This window comes from Macaca fascicularis, chromosome 1, assembly GCF_037993035.2.
Source record: "Macaca fascicularis isolate 582-1 chromosome 1, T2T-MFA8v1.1".
NCBI classification, from domain to species: domain Eukaryota; kingdom Metazoa; phylum Chordata; class Mammalia; order Primates; family Cercopithecidae; genus Macaca; species Macaca fascicularis.
Genome location: NC_088375.1, coordinates 233,927,309 through 233,941,835, shown reverse-complemented (window position 1 = coordinate 233,941,835; position 14,527 = coordinate 233,927,309). Strand labels below are relative to the sequence as shown.

The 14,527-nt window shown below is 41.8% G+C and overlaps 1 protein-coding gene across 14 annotated transcripts in view; it reads right to left on the bottom strand.

Moving 5' to 3' along the window:
- Positions 1-13,507, bottom strand: part of LOC102117372 (uncharacterized) — a 32,137-nt gene extending 18,630 nt beyond the window's left edge. For 11 of the 14 annotated variants that reach the window (XM_074024350.1, XM_074024368.1, XM_074024354.1 and 8 more), the window contains exons 1-2: positions 13,413-13,484; positions 9,848-10,005 (exon numbers count right to left, since the gene is read on the bottom strand). Coding sequence is in view for 2 of the 14 variants with exons in the window: in XM_015444370.4 (XP_015299856.3) it covers positions 9,848-10,005; positions 13,413-13,503 (249 nt within the window). In the remaining 12 variants the exon portion in view is untranslated. Of the gene's footprint in view, positions 1-9,847; positions 10,006-12,038; positions 12,402-13,412 lie in introns of those variants that run through there. The other 3 variants (XM_074024339.1, XM_015444370.4, XM_045382592.3) reach the window with 3 other exon arrangements.
- Between the last annotated feature and the right edge of the window lie 1,020 nt (positions 13,508-14,527).

The following is a 14,527-nucleotide window of genomic DNA, read 5'->3' as shown; positions in this document are numbered from 1 at the left end:
TCTTTTGTGTGTTCTTTCATTCTCCACCACCCCCGGCATGGACCCCAACACCTAGGCAATACCATTCAGGACATACGCATGGTCAAGGACTTCATGTCTAAAACACCAAAAGCAATGACGACAAAAGCCAAAATTGACAAATGGGATCTAATTAAACTAAAGAGCTTCTGCACAGCAAAAGAAACTACCATCAGAGTGAACAGGCAACCTACAGAATGGGAGAAAATTTTTGCAATCTACTCATCTGACAAAGGGCTAATATCTAGAACCTACAAAGAACTCAAACAAATTTACAAGAAAAAAACAACCCCATCAAAAAGTGGGCGAAGGATATGAACAGACACTTCTCAAAAGACGACGACATTTATGCAGCCAACAGACACATGAAAAAATGCTCATCATCACTGGCCATCAGAGAAATGCAAATCAAAACCACAATGAGATACCATCTCACACCAGTTAGAATGGCGATCATTAAAAAGTCAGGAAACAACAGGTGCAGGAGAGGATGTGGAGAAATAGGAACACTTTTACACTGTTGGTGGGACTGTAAACTAGTTCAACCATTGTGGAAGACAGTGTGGCGATTCCTCAAGGATCTAGAACTAGAAATACCATTTGACCCAGCCATCCCATTACTAGGTATATACCCAAAGGATTATAAAACATGCTGCTATAACAACACATGCACACATATGTTTATTGCAGTACTATTCACAATAGCAAAGACTTGGAACCAACCCAAATGTCCATCAATTATAGACTGGATTAAGAAAATGTGGCACATATACACCATGGAATACTATGCAGCCATAAAAAAGGATGAGTTCCTGTCCTTTGTAGGGACATGGATGCAGCTGGAAACCATCATTCTCAGCAAACTATCACAAGGACAAAAAACCAAACACCGTACGTTCTCACTCATAGGTGGGTATTGAACAGTGAGAACACTTGGACACAGGAAGGGGAACATCACACACCGGGGCCTGTCATGGGTTGGGGGGAGGGTGGAGGGATAGCATTAGGATAAATACGGGTGCAGCAAACCAACATGGCACATGGATACATATGTAACGAACCTGCATGCTGTGCACATGTAGCCTAGAACTTAAAGCATAATTTAAAAAAAAAAAAAAAAAAAAAAAGAAAGAAAAAAGAAACAGATCCAGCAGGCAGAAATTAGTAACAATATAGTTGAATTCAGTATTAATATAAACTGGATACTGACAGAGCAGGCACACCATCACCTCGGACAAACACCGCCACTTTAAGTTCCAGCTCCCTTCTTTGCCTCATGCACTTCAAGGAAATCATTTCTCTTCTAACTACAAGTAGCCAGACAGAGCAGACAGTAAAATACCGATAAGACAGCTCAGCCCCAGAGGGAGGTGAGGGGAAGTCTCTTGGGTAAAGTTTCACTGCCAAACTTCACCCTCATACAACAGGCCCAGTAAAACAGTGGGGCTTGATAATTTAATCAGCACATGGCTTTCCCTTCAGGTGCACTAAGACAGGGAAGCTAAAAGCAGACTCGGGAAATGCCTGCAGCTGCAGAAAGATGCATGGGGACAGACACACAACTCTCCCTCCCAGATAAGCACAACACAGACACAGAAGCAGTCCAAGCCTTAATAAACTTTCCCGCCCTGAATCCTTAAAACTCTGTCTGTAAGAGTGAGCCTCTGACCTAACTCGGCCAGAAGGCGTCTCTCAGGTTTGTTTTCTCTAAAATAAATCTGTCTTAACTGGCAAGACACCTTTCATGTTTCTCTCCTCTTTATTTAATTCTTACAAATACAATTGCTATTTATAGACTTCATCCAACAACAGTAAAATATACATTCTTTTCAGGCTCAATAATCACCAAGATATACCACACTGTGAACCATAAAATACCCTTTAACCAATTTAAAATAACAAATCTTGCCATATGCACTCTTAGACCACAATGAAATCAAAACTTAAAATGAGCAATAGACAGACAAGTGGAAAATCTCTAAATATAGTGAGACAAAAGAACACCTTCTAAATAATGAATGGATCAAAGAAGAAATCTCAAGAGAAATTAATATTTTATTATTAGAAACAGGGTCTCACTGTCACCCAGGCTGGAGTGCAGTGGCATGATCAAAGCTAACTGCAGCCTTGAACGCCTGGGCTCAAGCAATCCTCTCACCTCAGCCTCACCAGTGGCTGAAAATACAGGCACATGTCTCCCTGATAACTTCTTTTTTTTTTTTGAGACGGAGTCTTGCTTTGTTGCCCAGGCTGGAGTGCAGTGGCACCATCTCGGCTCACTGCAAGCTCCGCCTCCTGGGTTCATGCCATTCTCCTGCCTCAGCCTCCGAGTAGCTGGGACTACAGGCACGCACCACCACGCCCAGCTAATTTTTTTTTTTTTGTATTTTTAGTAGAGACGGGGTTTCACCGTGTTAGCCAGGATGGTCTCAATCTCCTGACCTCGTGATCCGCCCACGTCGGCCTCCCCAAAGTGCTGGGATTACAGGCGTGAGCCACTGCGCCCGGCCTCCCTGATAACTTTTTAAAATGTTCTTGTAGAGACAGGGTCTTGCTATAGGTGCTCAAGCTGATCTCAAACTCCTAGCCTCAAGTAATCCTCCTGCCTTGGCCTCCCAAATCTCAGCCTCCCTGGCTGAGATTACAAGTGTGAGCCACCATGCTGGGCCTAACAAATATTTTCACTAAATAAAAATGAAAATAAAAACACAACATATCAAAATGTGTAGAATACAGCAAAAGCATGGCTTAGAAGAAAATTTATGGCATCAAATGCATATATTAGAAAATAAGAATGATCTAAAATAAAGAAAAAAATGAGCAGATTAAATCCAAAGGAAGAAGAAGAAAATAAATTATTGCAGAAATCAGTGAAATAGAAAACACAAAAATCAAGAGAATATTATCAACAACAAAGCTGGTTCTTTTAAAAGGCCAATAAAATTTAAAAGCCTATAGCCAGGTTAAGAAAAAAAAGTAGAAACTAATAATATCATAAATGAGGGCCAGGAGTAGTGGCTCAAGCCTGTAATCCCAGCACTTTGGGAGGCCGAGACGGGCGGATCACGAGGTCGGGAGATCGAGACCATCCTGGCTAACATAGTGAGACCCCATCTCTACTAAAAAATACATAAAATTAGCCGGGCAAGGTGGCAGGCGCCTGTGGTCCCAGCTACTCGGGAGGCTGAGGCAGGAGACTGGTGTAAACCCGGGAGGCAGAGCTTGCAGTGAGCTGAGATCACGCCACTGCACTCCAGCCTGGGCGACAGAGCAAGACTCCATCTCAAAAAAATAATAATAATAATAATATAAATTAACATCCCGTGGATGTTAAATGGATAAGGAAATACTCTGAACAACTCTGTGCATACATCTGATCATCCAGTTCAAATGGGCTGCTTCCTTGAAAGACACAATTTACTGAAACTCACACAAGAAGAAACACACAGGCCGGGCATGGTGGCTCACACCTGTAATCCCAGCACTTTGGGAGGCCGAGGCGGGCAGATCACAAGGTCAGGAGAATGGAGACCATGGTGAAATCCCGTCTCTACTAAAAATACAAAAAATTAGCCGGGCGTGGTGTCGGGCGCCTGTAATCCCAGCTACTCAGGAGGCTGAGGCAGGAGAATGGTGTGAACCCGGGAAGTGGAGCTTGCAGTGAGCCGAGATCGCGCCACTGCACTCCAGTCTGGGCAACAGAGCAAGACTCCATCTCAAAAAAAAAAAAAAAAAAGAAGAAGAAACACACAATCCGAAAAACCCATTTTTTAATAACCTTCAGAACAGAAAGTACCTGACCCAGATATATTCACTGGTAAACTGACCAAATATTTCAGGAAGAAATTATACCCATTCCCCACAATCTATTTCAGAGGATAGAAGCTGTTGAAATACTTCCTAGTTCATTCTGTGAGGCCAGCATTATTCCAATGACATTTCAAAATAGAAAACCACAGACCATGATCTCTCATAAAAATACATATAAAAATCCTCAAAAACATTGGCACATCAAATCCAACAATATATAGAAAGAATCATACACCATCACCAAGTGAGATTTATTCTGGGGATACCAGGCTGGTTCAACATTTGAACATCAATTAATGTAATTCATTATATCAAGAGGCTGAAAAAGAAAAATCACATGATCCGGTGCAGAAAAAGCAGTTGACAAAATCCAGCATTCATTCATGATAAAAATTCTCAATAAGCTAAGAGGGGAACTTCCTGAAATTAATAAAAAATATCTACACAAAACTACAGTGAACATAATACTTAATAATCAGAAACTCAAAGCTTTTCCACAATATCAGGAGGAAGAAAAAGATCTACTTTCTCATCACCCCTTTCAATATCATACTGAAAATACTAGCGAATGCCATCAGGCAAGAAAATATAATTAAAGGCATACAGATTGGGAAGGAATAAATAAAACTTTGTTCACAGACAACAGGATTGTCTACGCAGAAAATCTAAAAAAAAAAAAGAAAAGAAAAGAAAAAAGACCAAACCAAAAAAAAACCCCTCCTGGAACTGAAAAGCAAGATCACAGAACACAAGGTTAAAGGAGAAAGCTAACTGCTTTCCAACGCACCAGCAACAACCAAGTGCAATTTGCTATGAAAAACACAGTGCTACTTATATTTAGCACCCAAAAGATGAAATACTTACGTATAAATTTAACAAATGTAACAAGATCTATATGAGGAATAGTACAAAACCTTTAAACAAAATACAAGTAAACCTGATTCTAAAGTTCACATGGAGAAGCAAAAGACCAAGAATAGTCAATTACTGAAGAACAAAGTTGGAAGATTAACACTACCTAACTTCAAGCCTTATTATATAGATTCATTGTAGGCAAACATAACAATGGAACAGAATAAAGAGCCCCAAAATACACCCACATAAATACAGTAAACTGATGCAATAAAGCAGAGTTGCTGTTTTCAACAAATGATGTGGGGACAACTAGAAATCCACATTTAATAAAAAACAAAAAACAAAAAACTGAATCTAGACATAGATCTTATGCTCATCACAAAAATTAACTCAAAATGGATCATAGACTTCAATGTAAAATGCAAAAGTTAAAAACTGTAGAAAATAACAAAGGAAAAAACCTAGATGATCCTGGGAAAGGTAATGATTTTTTAGATATAACACCAATGTCAAGATCCACTTTAAAATGATTCATAAACAAGACTTCATTAAAATTGAAAACTTCCGTTCTGCAAAAGCCAATGTCACAAAAATGAGAAGAAAAGCCACAGACTGGGAGAAAATATCTGCAAAAGACATATCTTGGTAAAGAGACTGTTACACAAAACATTCCAAAAACACTGAAACCTCTACAGTAAGAAAACCACTAAATAAAACAGACCAAAGACCTTAACAGATACCTCACCAATGATGAGAAACATACAGGAAATAAACACATAAAAGAATGCAGTATATTCTGCAACATTAGGGTAATATATTAAAACAACGAAATACCGAGATACCGCTACATATCTAGTAGAATGGCCAAAATTTGGAGCACTGACAACTGACAGTGAGAATGTGGAGCAACAGGAACTCTCCTTCACAGTGTGGAAATGCAAAATGGTATAGTCACTAAGGTGGAGGACAATTTGGTTGTTCTTACAAAATTAAACACATTCTTACCATATGATCCAGCAACTGCACCTCTTGGTATTTACCCAAAGGAGGTGAAAATAAATGCTAGCATAAAAACCTGTAAACAGGGATTTATAGCAGCTTTATTCAAAATAGCTAAAATTTGGAAGCAACCAAGATGCCCTTGAGTAAGTGAATGGATAAACTATGGTATACATAATGGAACATAATTCAGCACTAAAAAGAAATGGGCTATCTTGTCCTCAAAAAGAGGAACCTTAAATGCATATTACTAAGTAAAAGAAGGCAGTCTGAAAAGGCTACTTACTATATAACTGCAACTATGTAACATTCTGCAAAATGATGGAGATGGTTTGCAAGGTTAGGGATGATAAACAATAAACAGGAAGAGCAGGGATGGCTTTTAGAACAAAGAAAGTGTCCTGTGGGGTACTGTAAGGCTGGATACATGTCATTAAACTTTACTCAAACCCATAGCATGTAAAACCACAAGAGTAAACCCTAATGCAAACTATGGCCTTTGGACAACTATGATGTCTCAGTGTAGGTTCCTCATTTTAACAAATGTACTACTATGGTGGGCGGAGGTGTTGAAAAGGGCGAAGGCTACATATATATGTGGATCAGGGTATATGGGAAATCTATGTACTTCCTAATTCTGCTGTGAAATTAAAACTGCCTTAACAGAGTATATTTATTTTCAAAAAGAATCTAACCATCTAAAAACGTTTTCAATAACAAAAATTAAACCAATATTAAAAACCACTTCCCCATTTGTAATAGGAACTCTCAATAACAATGAATGCATAAAGAAAATGTGGTCTATGCACGCAATGAAATATTACTCAGCCTTAAAAAGGAAGAAAATCTTGCCATTTGCAAAAACATGCACATACCAGAAAGATATTGTGCTAAGTGAAGAAATAAGCCAAACAGGAACAAAGTATTACATAATCCCATCTGGATGTATGCAATAGTCTGGATGTATGTATTCCCCTCAAATTCCTATGTTGAAATCTAATCACCAAGGTGACAGTACTGTAAGGTGAGGCCTCCAGGGAGTGATGAGGTGAGGGCTCTTCCCTCTTGAATGGGCTGGGAGTGCGTTCATTCTCCATCACTCTTTTGCCTCCACCATGTACAGATACAGGAAGAAGTCTCTCATCAGGCACCAGATGACAGTGCCTTGATCTTGGACTTCCCAGCCTCCAGAACTGTTAAGAACAAATTTCTGTTCTTTATTAATTACCAAGTCTGAAGTATTTTGTTGTTCCAGCACAAATGAAGCTATATTTTCTGTACAGCCTGTGGAACTCCATGTACATAAAAATGTGAAACAGTTAAACTTACAAAAACATAGAGCTGAATCGTGGTTACCAAGGGCTGAGGGGGAAGGGTAACTGGGGAGGTATTGGTCACAGGGTATAAGTTTTACTTATGCAACGAGTAAGTTCTAAATATCAAATCTACAGACCAATGCATGTAGCTAATACTGAATTCCATACTTAAAAATCTGTTAAGAGGATGGTATGGTTTCGATTTGTTTACTTGTACAAAGCTCATGTCCAATTGTAAGCCTCAAGGCTGGAGGTGGGGCCTGGTGGGAGGTGACTGGATCAGGGGGCAGACTTGCCCCTTGCTGTTCTTGTGACAGTAAATTCTCATGAGATCTGGTTGTTGAAAGTGTACAGCACCTCCCCCTTCACCACCCACTTCCTCCTGCTCCAGATACAGAGGACGTGCCTGCTTCCCCTTCATCCTACACCACGACTGTAAGTCTCCTGAGGCCTCCCCAGCCACGCTTCCTGTACAGCCTGTGGAACTGTCAGCCAATTAAACCTCTTTGCTTCCTGTACAGCCTGTGGAACTGTCAGCCAATTAAACCTCTTTGCTTCCTGTACAGCCTGTGGAACTGTCAGCCAATTAAACCTCTTTGCTTCCTGTACAGCCTGTGGAACTGTCAGCCAGTTAAACCTCTTTGCTTCCTGTACAGCCTGTGGAACTGTCAGCCAATTAAACCGCTTCGCTTTATAAATTACCCAGTCCCAGGTAGTTTTTATAGCAATGGCAGAACGGACTTATACAGAGAATGTATCTTATCTCAAATGGTTGTATCCCAAAAGGGGCGGGGAGGGGGGAGGAAGAAACTCATGGAGGCAAAGGTTGTTTATCGCACTGTTTGTGGTGATGGTTCCATGGGTGAATACTTTACAGGTAAGTATATTTTGCACATGGGAGGAATGTAAATAATTTGTAGCCAGAGGGAAAACTGGTTTACTAAAGACTGCTACAGATTCTCACTACTCCTCTTATTGAAAGGTAGAAGCTAATTACTCTCTAATCTAATACCGTATGTAAAGGAAGAGAGAAGGATGTAACTTTTATTTTGGATTTGTTAAGCCTGAGGTGCCTTTCAGATAGCTACAAAGAATCATTCAATGGAGAGTTGAACCTGTGATCTAGAGCAGCGATCCCCAACCTTTTTGGCACCAGGTTTTGTGAAAGACCATTTTTCCATACACCAGGGTGTGACCCCTCACATGGTTTTGGATGAAACGGTTCATCAGGCATTAGATTCTCATAAGGAGCAGGGAACCTAGATCCCTCACATGCATAGTTCACATTAGGGTTCATGCTCCTATGAGAATTTAATGGTGTCATTCATCTGACAGGAGGCAGAGCACAGGCAGTAATTCTTGCTTGCCTGCCACTCACCTGCTGTGCAGCCCAGTTCCTCACAGGTCACAGACTGGTACCAGTTCATGGCCTGGGGATGGGGATCCCTGGTCTAAAGGCTGGAGAAGTCCAAGCTGGAGAGAAACACAACTGCTACACCAGAGAGCAGAACTGGTAAAAAAAAAAAAAAAAAAAAACAACAAAAGAACTGCACAGTGGGATGGATGGGGAATTGGGTCAAACAATTGGACAAGCTATGTAAAGGAGAAGGAGAATAATTCAGGAAAAAAAAGACAAGCAGCATCAGTGAGGTCATGATAGAAACTAACACAGAAGAATTTCCAGGAGAAAAATCATGAACGATAATTTGAAATGCAGGAGTCCCCCCTTATCCACGGGGGATACACTGCAGGTCCCCTAGCAGATCCCTGAAACTGTATAGTACCAAACCTTATATACACTATGGTTTTTCCTATAGATACATACCCTTGACAGTTTAATTTATAAATTAGGCACAGTATGATACTAACAACAATAAAATGGAACAATTATAACAATATACTATACTAAAACTTATAGGAATGTGGTCTCTCAAAATATCTTATTCTACTGTATTCAATATATTCAAAATATCAAAATACTCAAGATATTCAAAATATCTTATTGTCTTTTCTGTCTGCACTTGACTATGGGTAACTGAAACCACAGAGAGCAAAACTGTGGATAAGGGGGATAACTGTATGGCACAAGATTCAAGTAAGGCAGACTAGAGAATAGCCAATGGATTTGCATATAATTTAGGTTAATGGTGAGCATCAGAATAAATGAATTAAGACTACACTGAATGAAAGCGCAAGTGAGCAGTGGAAATATTTGTCAGAAAATACAACTGTGAACAATCTGCTACAAATTCTCCATGTACAGATGAATTGACAGAAACATATGGGGGGTTAGTTAAGGACCTGTGGTCAACTCAATCCTCCAGATGTTCTAGGTTTTAGCCATGAATCAAGTAGGGCCTTCCAAAAGCTGTCTGAGATCACACTGTTTCAGCAACTCCAGAAAAACCTCATTACGGGAGTTGTGCTTTAGCACTAAGTGACTATTTCTACTGCAAAATGCTAATAGTGTTTATTTCCAGGTTGGTAGTAAAAAAACTTTTCACTACATCATCTCTGTGACCAATGCAGTCAATGTTCCAGACTTTAGTGACAGCAAGTCTTCCCGTCCCACGAGAATGTAGCGCGTACTTTCCAGGTTCCATTCCAATCACGTAACAAATGTGACTGCCTTGTTGTTGCAGCATCAGAAAGACCAGAGACATACCTGTACTCACGTTCCATGGCTTACAACCTGCATATGTCTACAAGCCAGCATTCTTTTATTTATGTGCATTTCCTTTAACCTGAATTTTACTTATTTCTATTTTTTTCATTTTAATCCATGGACTCCATAAAGGTAAAAAATGCAATGTAAAACAAAGTGAGGAATATATAAACAAATAACTCACCAGAGATTTATTCACTGTTTGTTGATTGTGGAAACGCACAGAGCACTCTGGAAGCATAGCTGGGAGAACAGTCGAATGGAGTGGGTTAAGGAGAGAACTGGTGTGGCTTGGTCCTAGATTCTCCTGCCCAAAATGCTCTACACAATAGCTGGAAAAGACTAAAACAACAACAAAACCTCCCTGTGACAGAACAGTCATTCATGCCTCAATAAGGGACAACAAATATCCCACTGAAGATGTACCCACAATTACATTAACTAGTAGAGATACATACAATTTATTTTTGGATTAATGAAAACATGTATTACCTACTGATTTAGGAACAATTAATTTGCCCAAAGAAACAATGTAATAATTTAAACCAAAGAAATATACACTTAGTCTTCAATGAAATTAATATTGTAGAAATATAATTCAGCCACATTAACTATTTCACTACTAATATGGAGATTCTACACGATTCCATATAGGTGCTTCCACTAGAACACATCTTGCTTTTATACCTTTGCATCATTGAAAGAATGCATCTTTTATATACCTACGCATCATTGAAAGGATGCATCTTTTATATACCTATGCATCATTGAAAGGATGCATCTTGCAACCCAACATTTTTTGCCTACAATTATATAGGGGGGAAAATGTACATATTGTATATTTCTTGGGATATACTGTTTTAGTAATGTTTCCTAATGACATGTCTCCCTGTATCTCAGACCTCATAGAGTATGCTCTGATAACGAACAGGGCTCTGCCATTTGACTTGCTTTTGCCAATGGGACATGGAAAATATGATGAAAATATAGTCTGGAAAAGTACTTGCCCACTGGTGCTTGCCTTCTCGGACAAGGGTCAGCATGAACCATCAGACATGTGAGTGAAGGCACCAGATGACTAAAGCCTCATCTGTGATCCAGACAACATTAGTAAAGGAAATGCCCAGGTGAACACACGCCAAAATGTGAATCAACAGAACTTCTATCAAATAAAACGGTCACTTCTTTTTAAGCCAGTGAGTTTCATTGGTTCTTCAGACAGAAAATAGTAACTGATACACCTAAGCCACCAGAACTCAATGTTTTTAAGAAAATCATGTGAAGGAGATAATGTGAAATTACTTGTCAAGTACAATCACTAGAACATCACAACCTCATGTCGAAGTTTTGCAAATCACAATGCCAACTTGATGGATATCAGTGAGACTGCTGGTGCTAAGAGACCATGTGAATCGTAAAAAGCAACTCTTTGCATATTAGTAAATTGTGTTTTAAGGTTCTTCACATCATAAAAATGTCTGTTGACTTTAAAAAAACATAATACACAAAAAGGATCTCTTATAAGTAAGCATTGTACTGTATTTTACTTACATTTTAAGACACTGGTTTGGAATAGAAGTGAGACATGGTCTAATCTTCCCTCTTTAAATATGTAAAATATGCTATTATTTTCCTACAGAATTTATGATTTCCAAGAACAGATTACTGACACTAAGTGGGAAACACTTGTGTTATTTGCCCTTGAGGTCACATAATTCACAGGAAGAGTTGGGGATAACAAGGAACAGAGATGGTTAACGGAATGTTTCTGCTTGGTTGGTTGGTTGGTCGGTTTTGAGACAGAGTCTCATTCTGTCACCCAGGCTGGAGTGCAGTGGCACAACCACAGCTCACTGTAGCTTCGCCCTCCTGGGCTCAAGTGATCTTCCCACCTCAGCCCCCCAAGTAGTTGGGGCCACAAGTGCATGCCACCACAACCAGCTAATTTTTTTTCTTCTTGTAAACACATAGGGTCTCCCTATATGGCCAAGGCTAGTCTCAAACTCCTGTGCACAAGCGATCCTCCTGTCTTGGCCTCCCAAAGTGTTATGATTACAGCTGTGAGACACTATGCCCGGCAAGGGAAAGTACTTTATTATTATTTTTTCCAGTGGGAGGGGTGGGCAGGCACGGAGGGGCTGAGAAAGTACTTTAAAGCAATGTTTGTTCTTAGTTGACTTCAGTGTCAACAAAAATCTAAAAAAAAAAAAGAAAAAAAAAACTTTTGACTTAATTGGAGCAAAATGAATAACACTAGCCAAAAAGTCAGGAAGCATAACATCTGCATATCATGTGGCCCCAGCAAGTCACAGCTCCTCAAAGCCAAATTTTTTTCATCTTTCTCATAAGGTGGAAATGGTTTGGCAAAGCCTTACCGAACTGCCAGGAAGAGCTACCAGGATAGCGGGAGCTTCGGCATATCACTGGACACTAAATTTCGTGACAGACTTTTTTTTTTTTTTTTTTGAGAGACAGACTCTCGCTCTGTTGCCCACGCTAGAGCAGGGTGGCACAACCTCAGCTCATTGGAACCTCCACCTCCCGGGTTCAAGTGATTCTCTTGCCTCAGTTTCCCAAGTAGCTGGGACTATACAGGTGTGCGCCACCACGCCCAGCTAATTTTCGTATTTTTTAGAAGAGACACGGTTTCACAAAATGTTGGCCAGGCTGGTGTCGAACTCCTGACTTCAGGTGATCCTCCCGCCTTGACCTAGACTACTTTTAAGAAAGTTCAGCCACTGGAAACAATGAGAAAAGATTGAACGAATTAAAGTGTGTTTACAGAGTACTCCACACAAATCCTCTCAGGTATAACAGGTTATTTTTCCACTCAGGACAACACTATTAAGTCCCCTCCAGTAAGTAACATCTCTTTGGCCCTTGCCTGTCACCCGCAGCCAAACTCCCCTCTTCTTTCTCAATGTTGGTCCAAACCTTCCGCTACCACCCAGCATTTGAGAGCTACTGGATAAGGTATTATCAACCAAATCTGGACCACTCCGGGGAGTGGGAAAATAACTGCTTGGGTCATACAAACTGGAATCTTCGCCTGTGACACTTCCCCTGCTTTGAAGCACCAGTGAGAGGGTTAGTCCAGAGAGGTGTTCTTTTAGGTGGGATTCCTAAAAGGCGCCCTCCTCCAAACTTTATTATAAAGAAAACAGGACCATCATCTGGCACCCCCAACTTCCCTAGAAACCAGATCTTGTATAAACTCCTATAAACTAAAGCGGGGATGGGATGCGTAGGAAGGGGACACAAGCAGAATCTTCACTTGCTGAAAAGACACCGGGAAACCCCACTAATACCCTCGCCAGGTAGTAGGACGGTGTGCACGCGCTTCGTACTCCTCATCTGGGAATGAGGGGCATCTTCCTAGAACTGTCCGTATGCTGACCTTACAAGGGGGTGCATGGAATGCCGCACAAGGTCCATGCGGTGCCGGAGCGCAGCCTCCCCGCAGACCTCCCAGGTAGGGGCGGCCTGCAGATCCCGTCCCCGCGCCACCGGCTTCGCCCACCCGCTCCGGCGCCTCTGGAACTGGCTTCAGTGCCGAGATCCCACGCCCGCCCTCCCAGCAGCGCCGCCCTTTTAGCCCCAGCGCTAGTCCGCCGCCCGCACCTGCGCGTCAGGCCCCGCCCTCCCCCGAGATGTGCCCACGCCTCTGCTCCCACCAACTGGGGCACGTCGGCCCCGCCTCCCTATGGTGCCTCCAAGCCCGCTGTGTCCTGTTTCATCCTACCACCAACCTGCAGGGATGAACACCCCAACCCCAGAGCTTCCAGAGCAGCCTCTGGACGGCAGCAGGAGCCGGGTTTCTCTGGCGGAAGATGGTGGCATAGGCGGGGCGGCGCATGCGCAAAGGCCATCCGGAAGAGCCCTTCCCACCGTCCAGTGCTGGTGACGTCATTGGAAGCCGCGACGGCATTTCCCACGAGCCACTGCGGTACCGAGGCGGGAAATTCTGTTCCAAGCCTGAGCCGAGGACGCATCCGGGTTGGCGTCTCCCCGCCTGACAGACATGGAATCTGGTTAATAAATCCTGGTTTGACAACCAGGCACATTGTGGGAATATTGGGAAAATTCGAATGCGGCCAACTGGTCAATTATATTAGCAAGTAATCTTACTTCTTTTTTACTTCTAAGTGTTGCTGTTACAGAAAAACCTTTTTTTTTTTTAACGGATTCTCCCTCCGTCTCCCAGGCTGGAGGGCAGTGGCGGGATCTCAGCTCACTGCAGCCTCCACCTCCCGGGTTCACGCGATCCTCCTGCCTCAGCCTCCAGAGGAACTGGGACTACAGGCGAGCGCCACCACGCCCGGCTAATTTTTGTGTTTTTAATGGAGATGGGGTCTCCCCATGTTGCCCAGGCTGGTCTCGAATTCGTGGCCTCAAGTGATCTGCCCACCTTGGCCTTCAAAAGTGCTGGTGTTGCGGGAAATAGAGGACTAGAGAGACTAGGCAGACCAATATGGAGAACAGGAGGATTGTTTATTTGAGGGTATGCACCGGATTCGTGGATTCATATCTAAAAAGCTGAGCATTGAACAAAGACGGAGCGGGGCTTTTATAAGCAAACTCACAGAAGCAAAACAAAAGCTGTTAATCATACAGTGACTGGTCACGTAATCTATAGGGAACTGTTGACTTGGCATAACTTGTGGCCTTGTGTAGCCGGTGGCCTTGTAGCTGCCTCGAAAAAAAATAAGAACCGGCTAAATACAGACATTTGTAAATACATCATCATGCTTAAGAAGCCAGGGAAAGCAGTAACAGTAAAGGAATTTGTCTTTCTGTCTTTTGTTTTCTTTTAACTTTGCTCTGGAAGTGGGGGTTGTCTGGAGCCTATTCCTTTGGCCTTGGC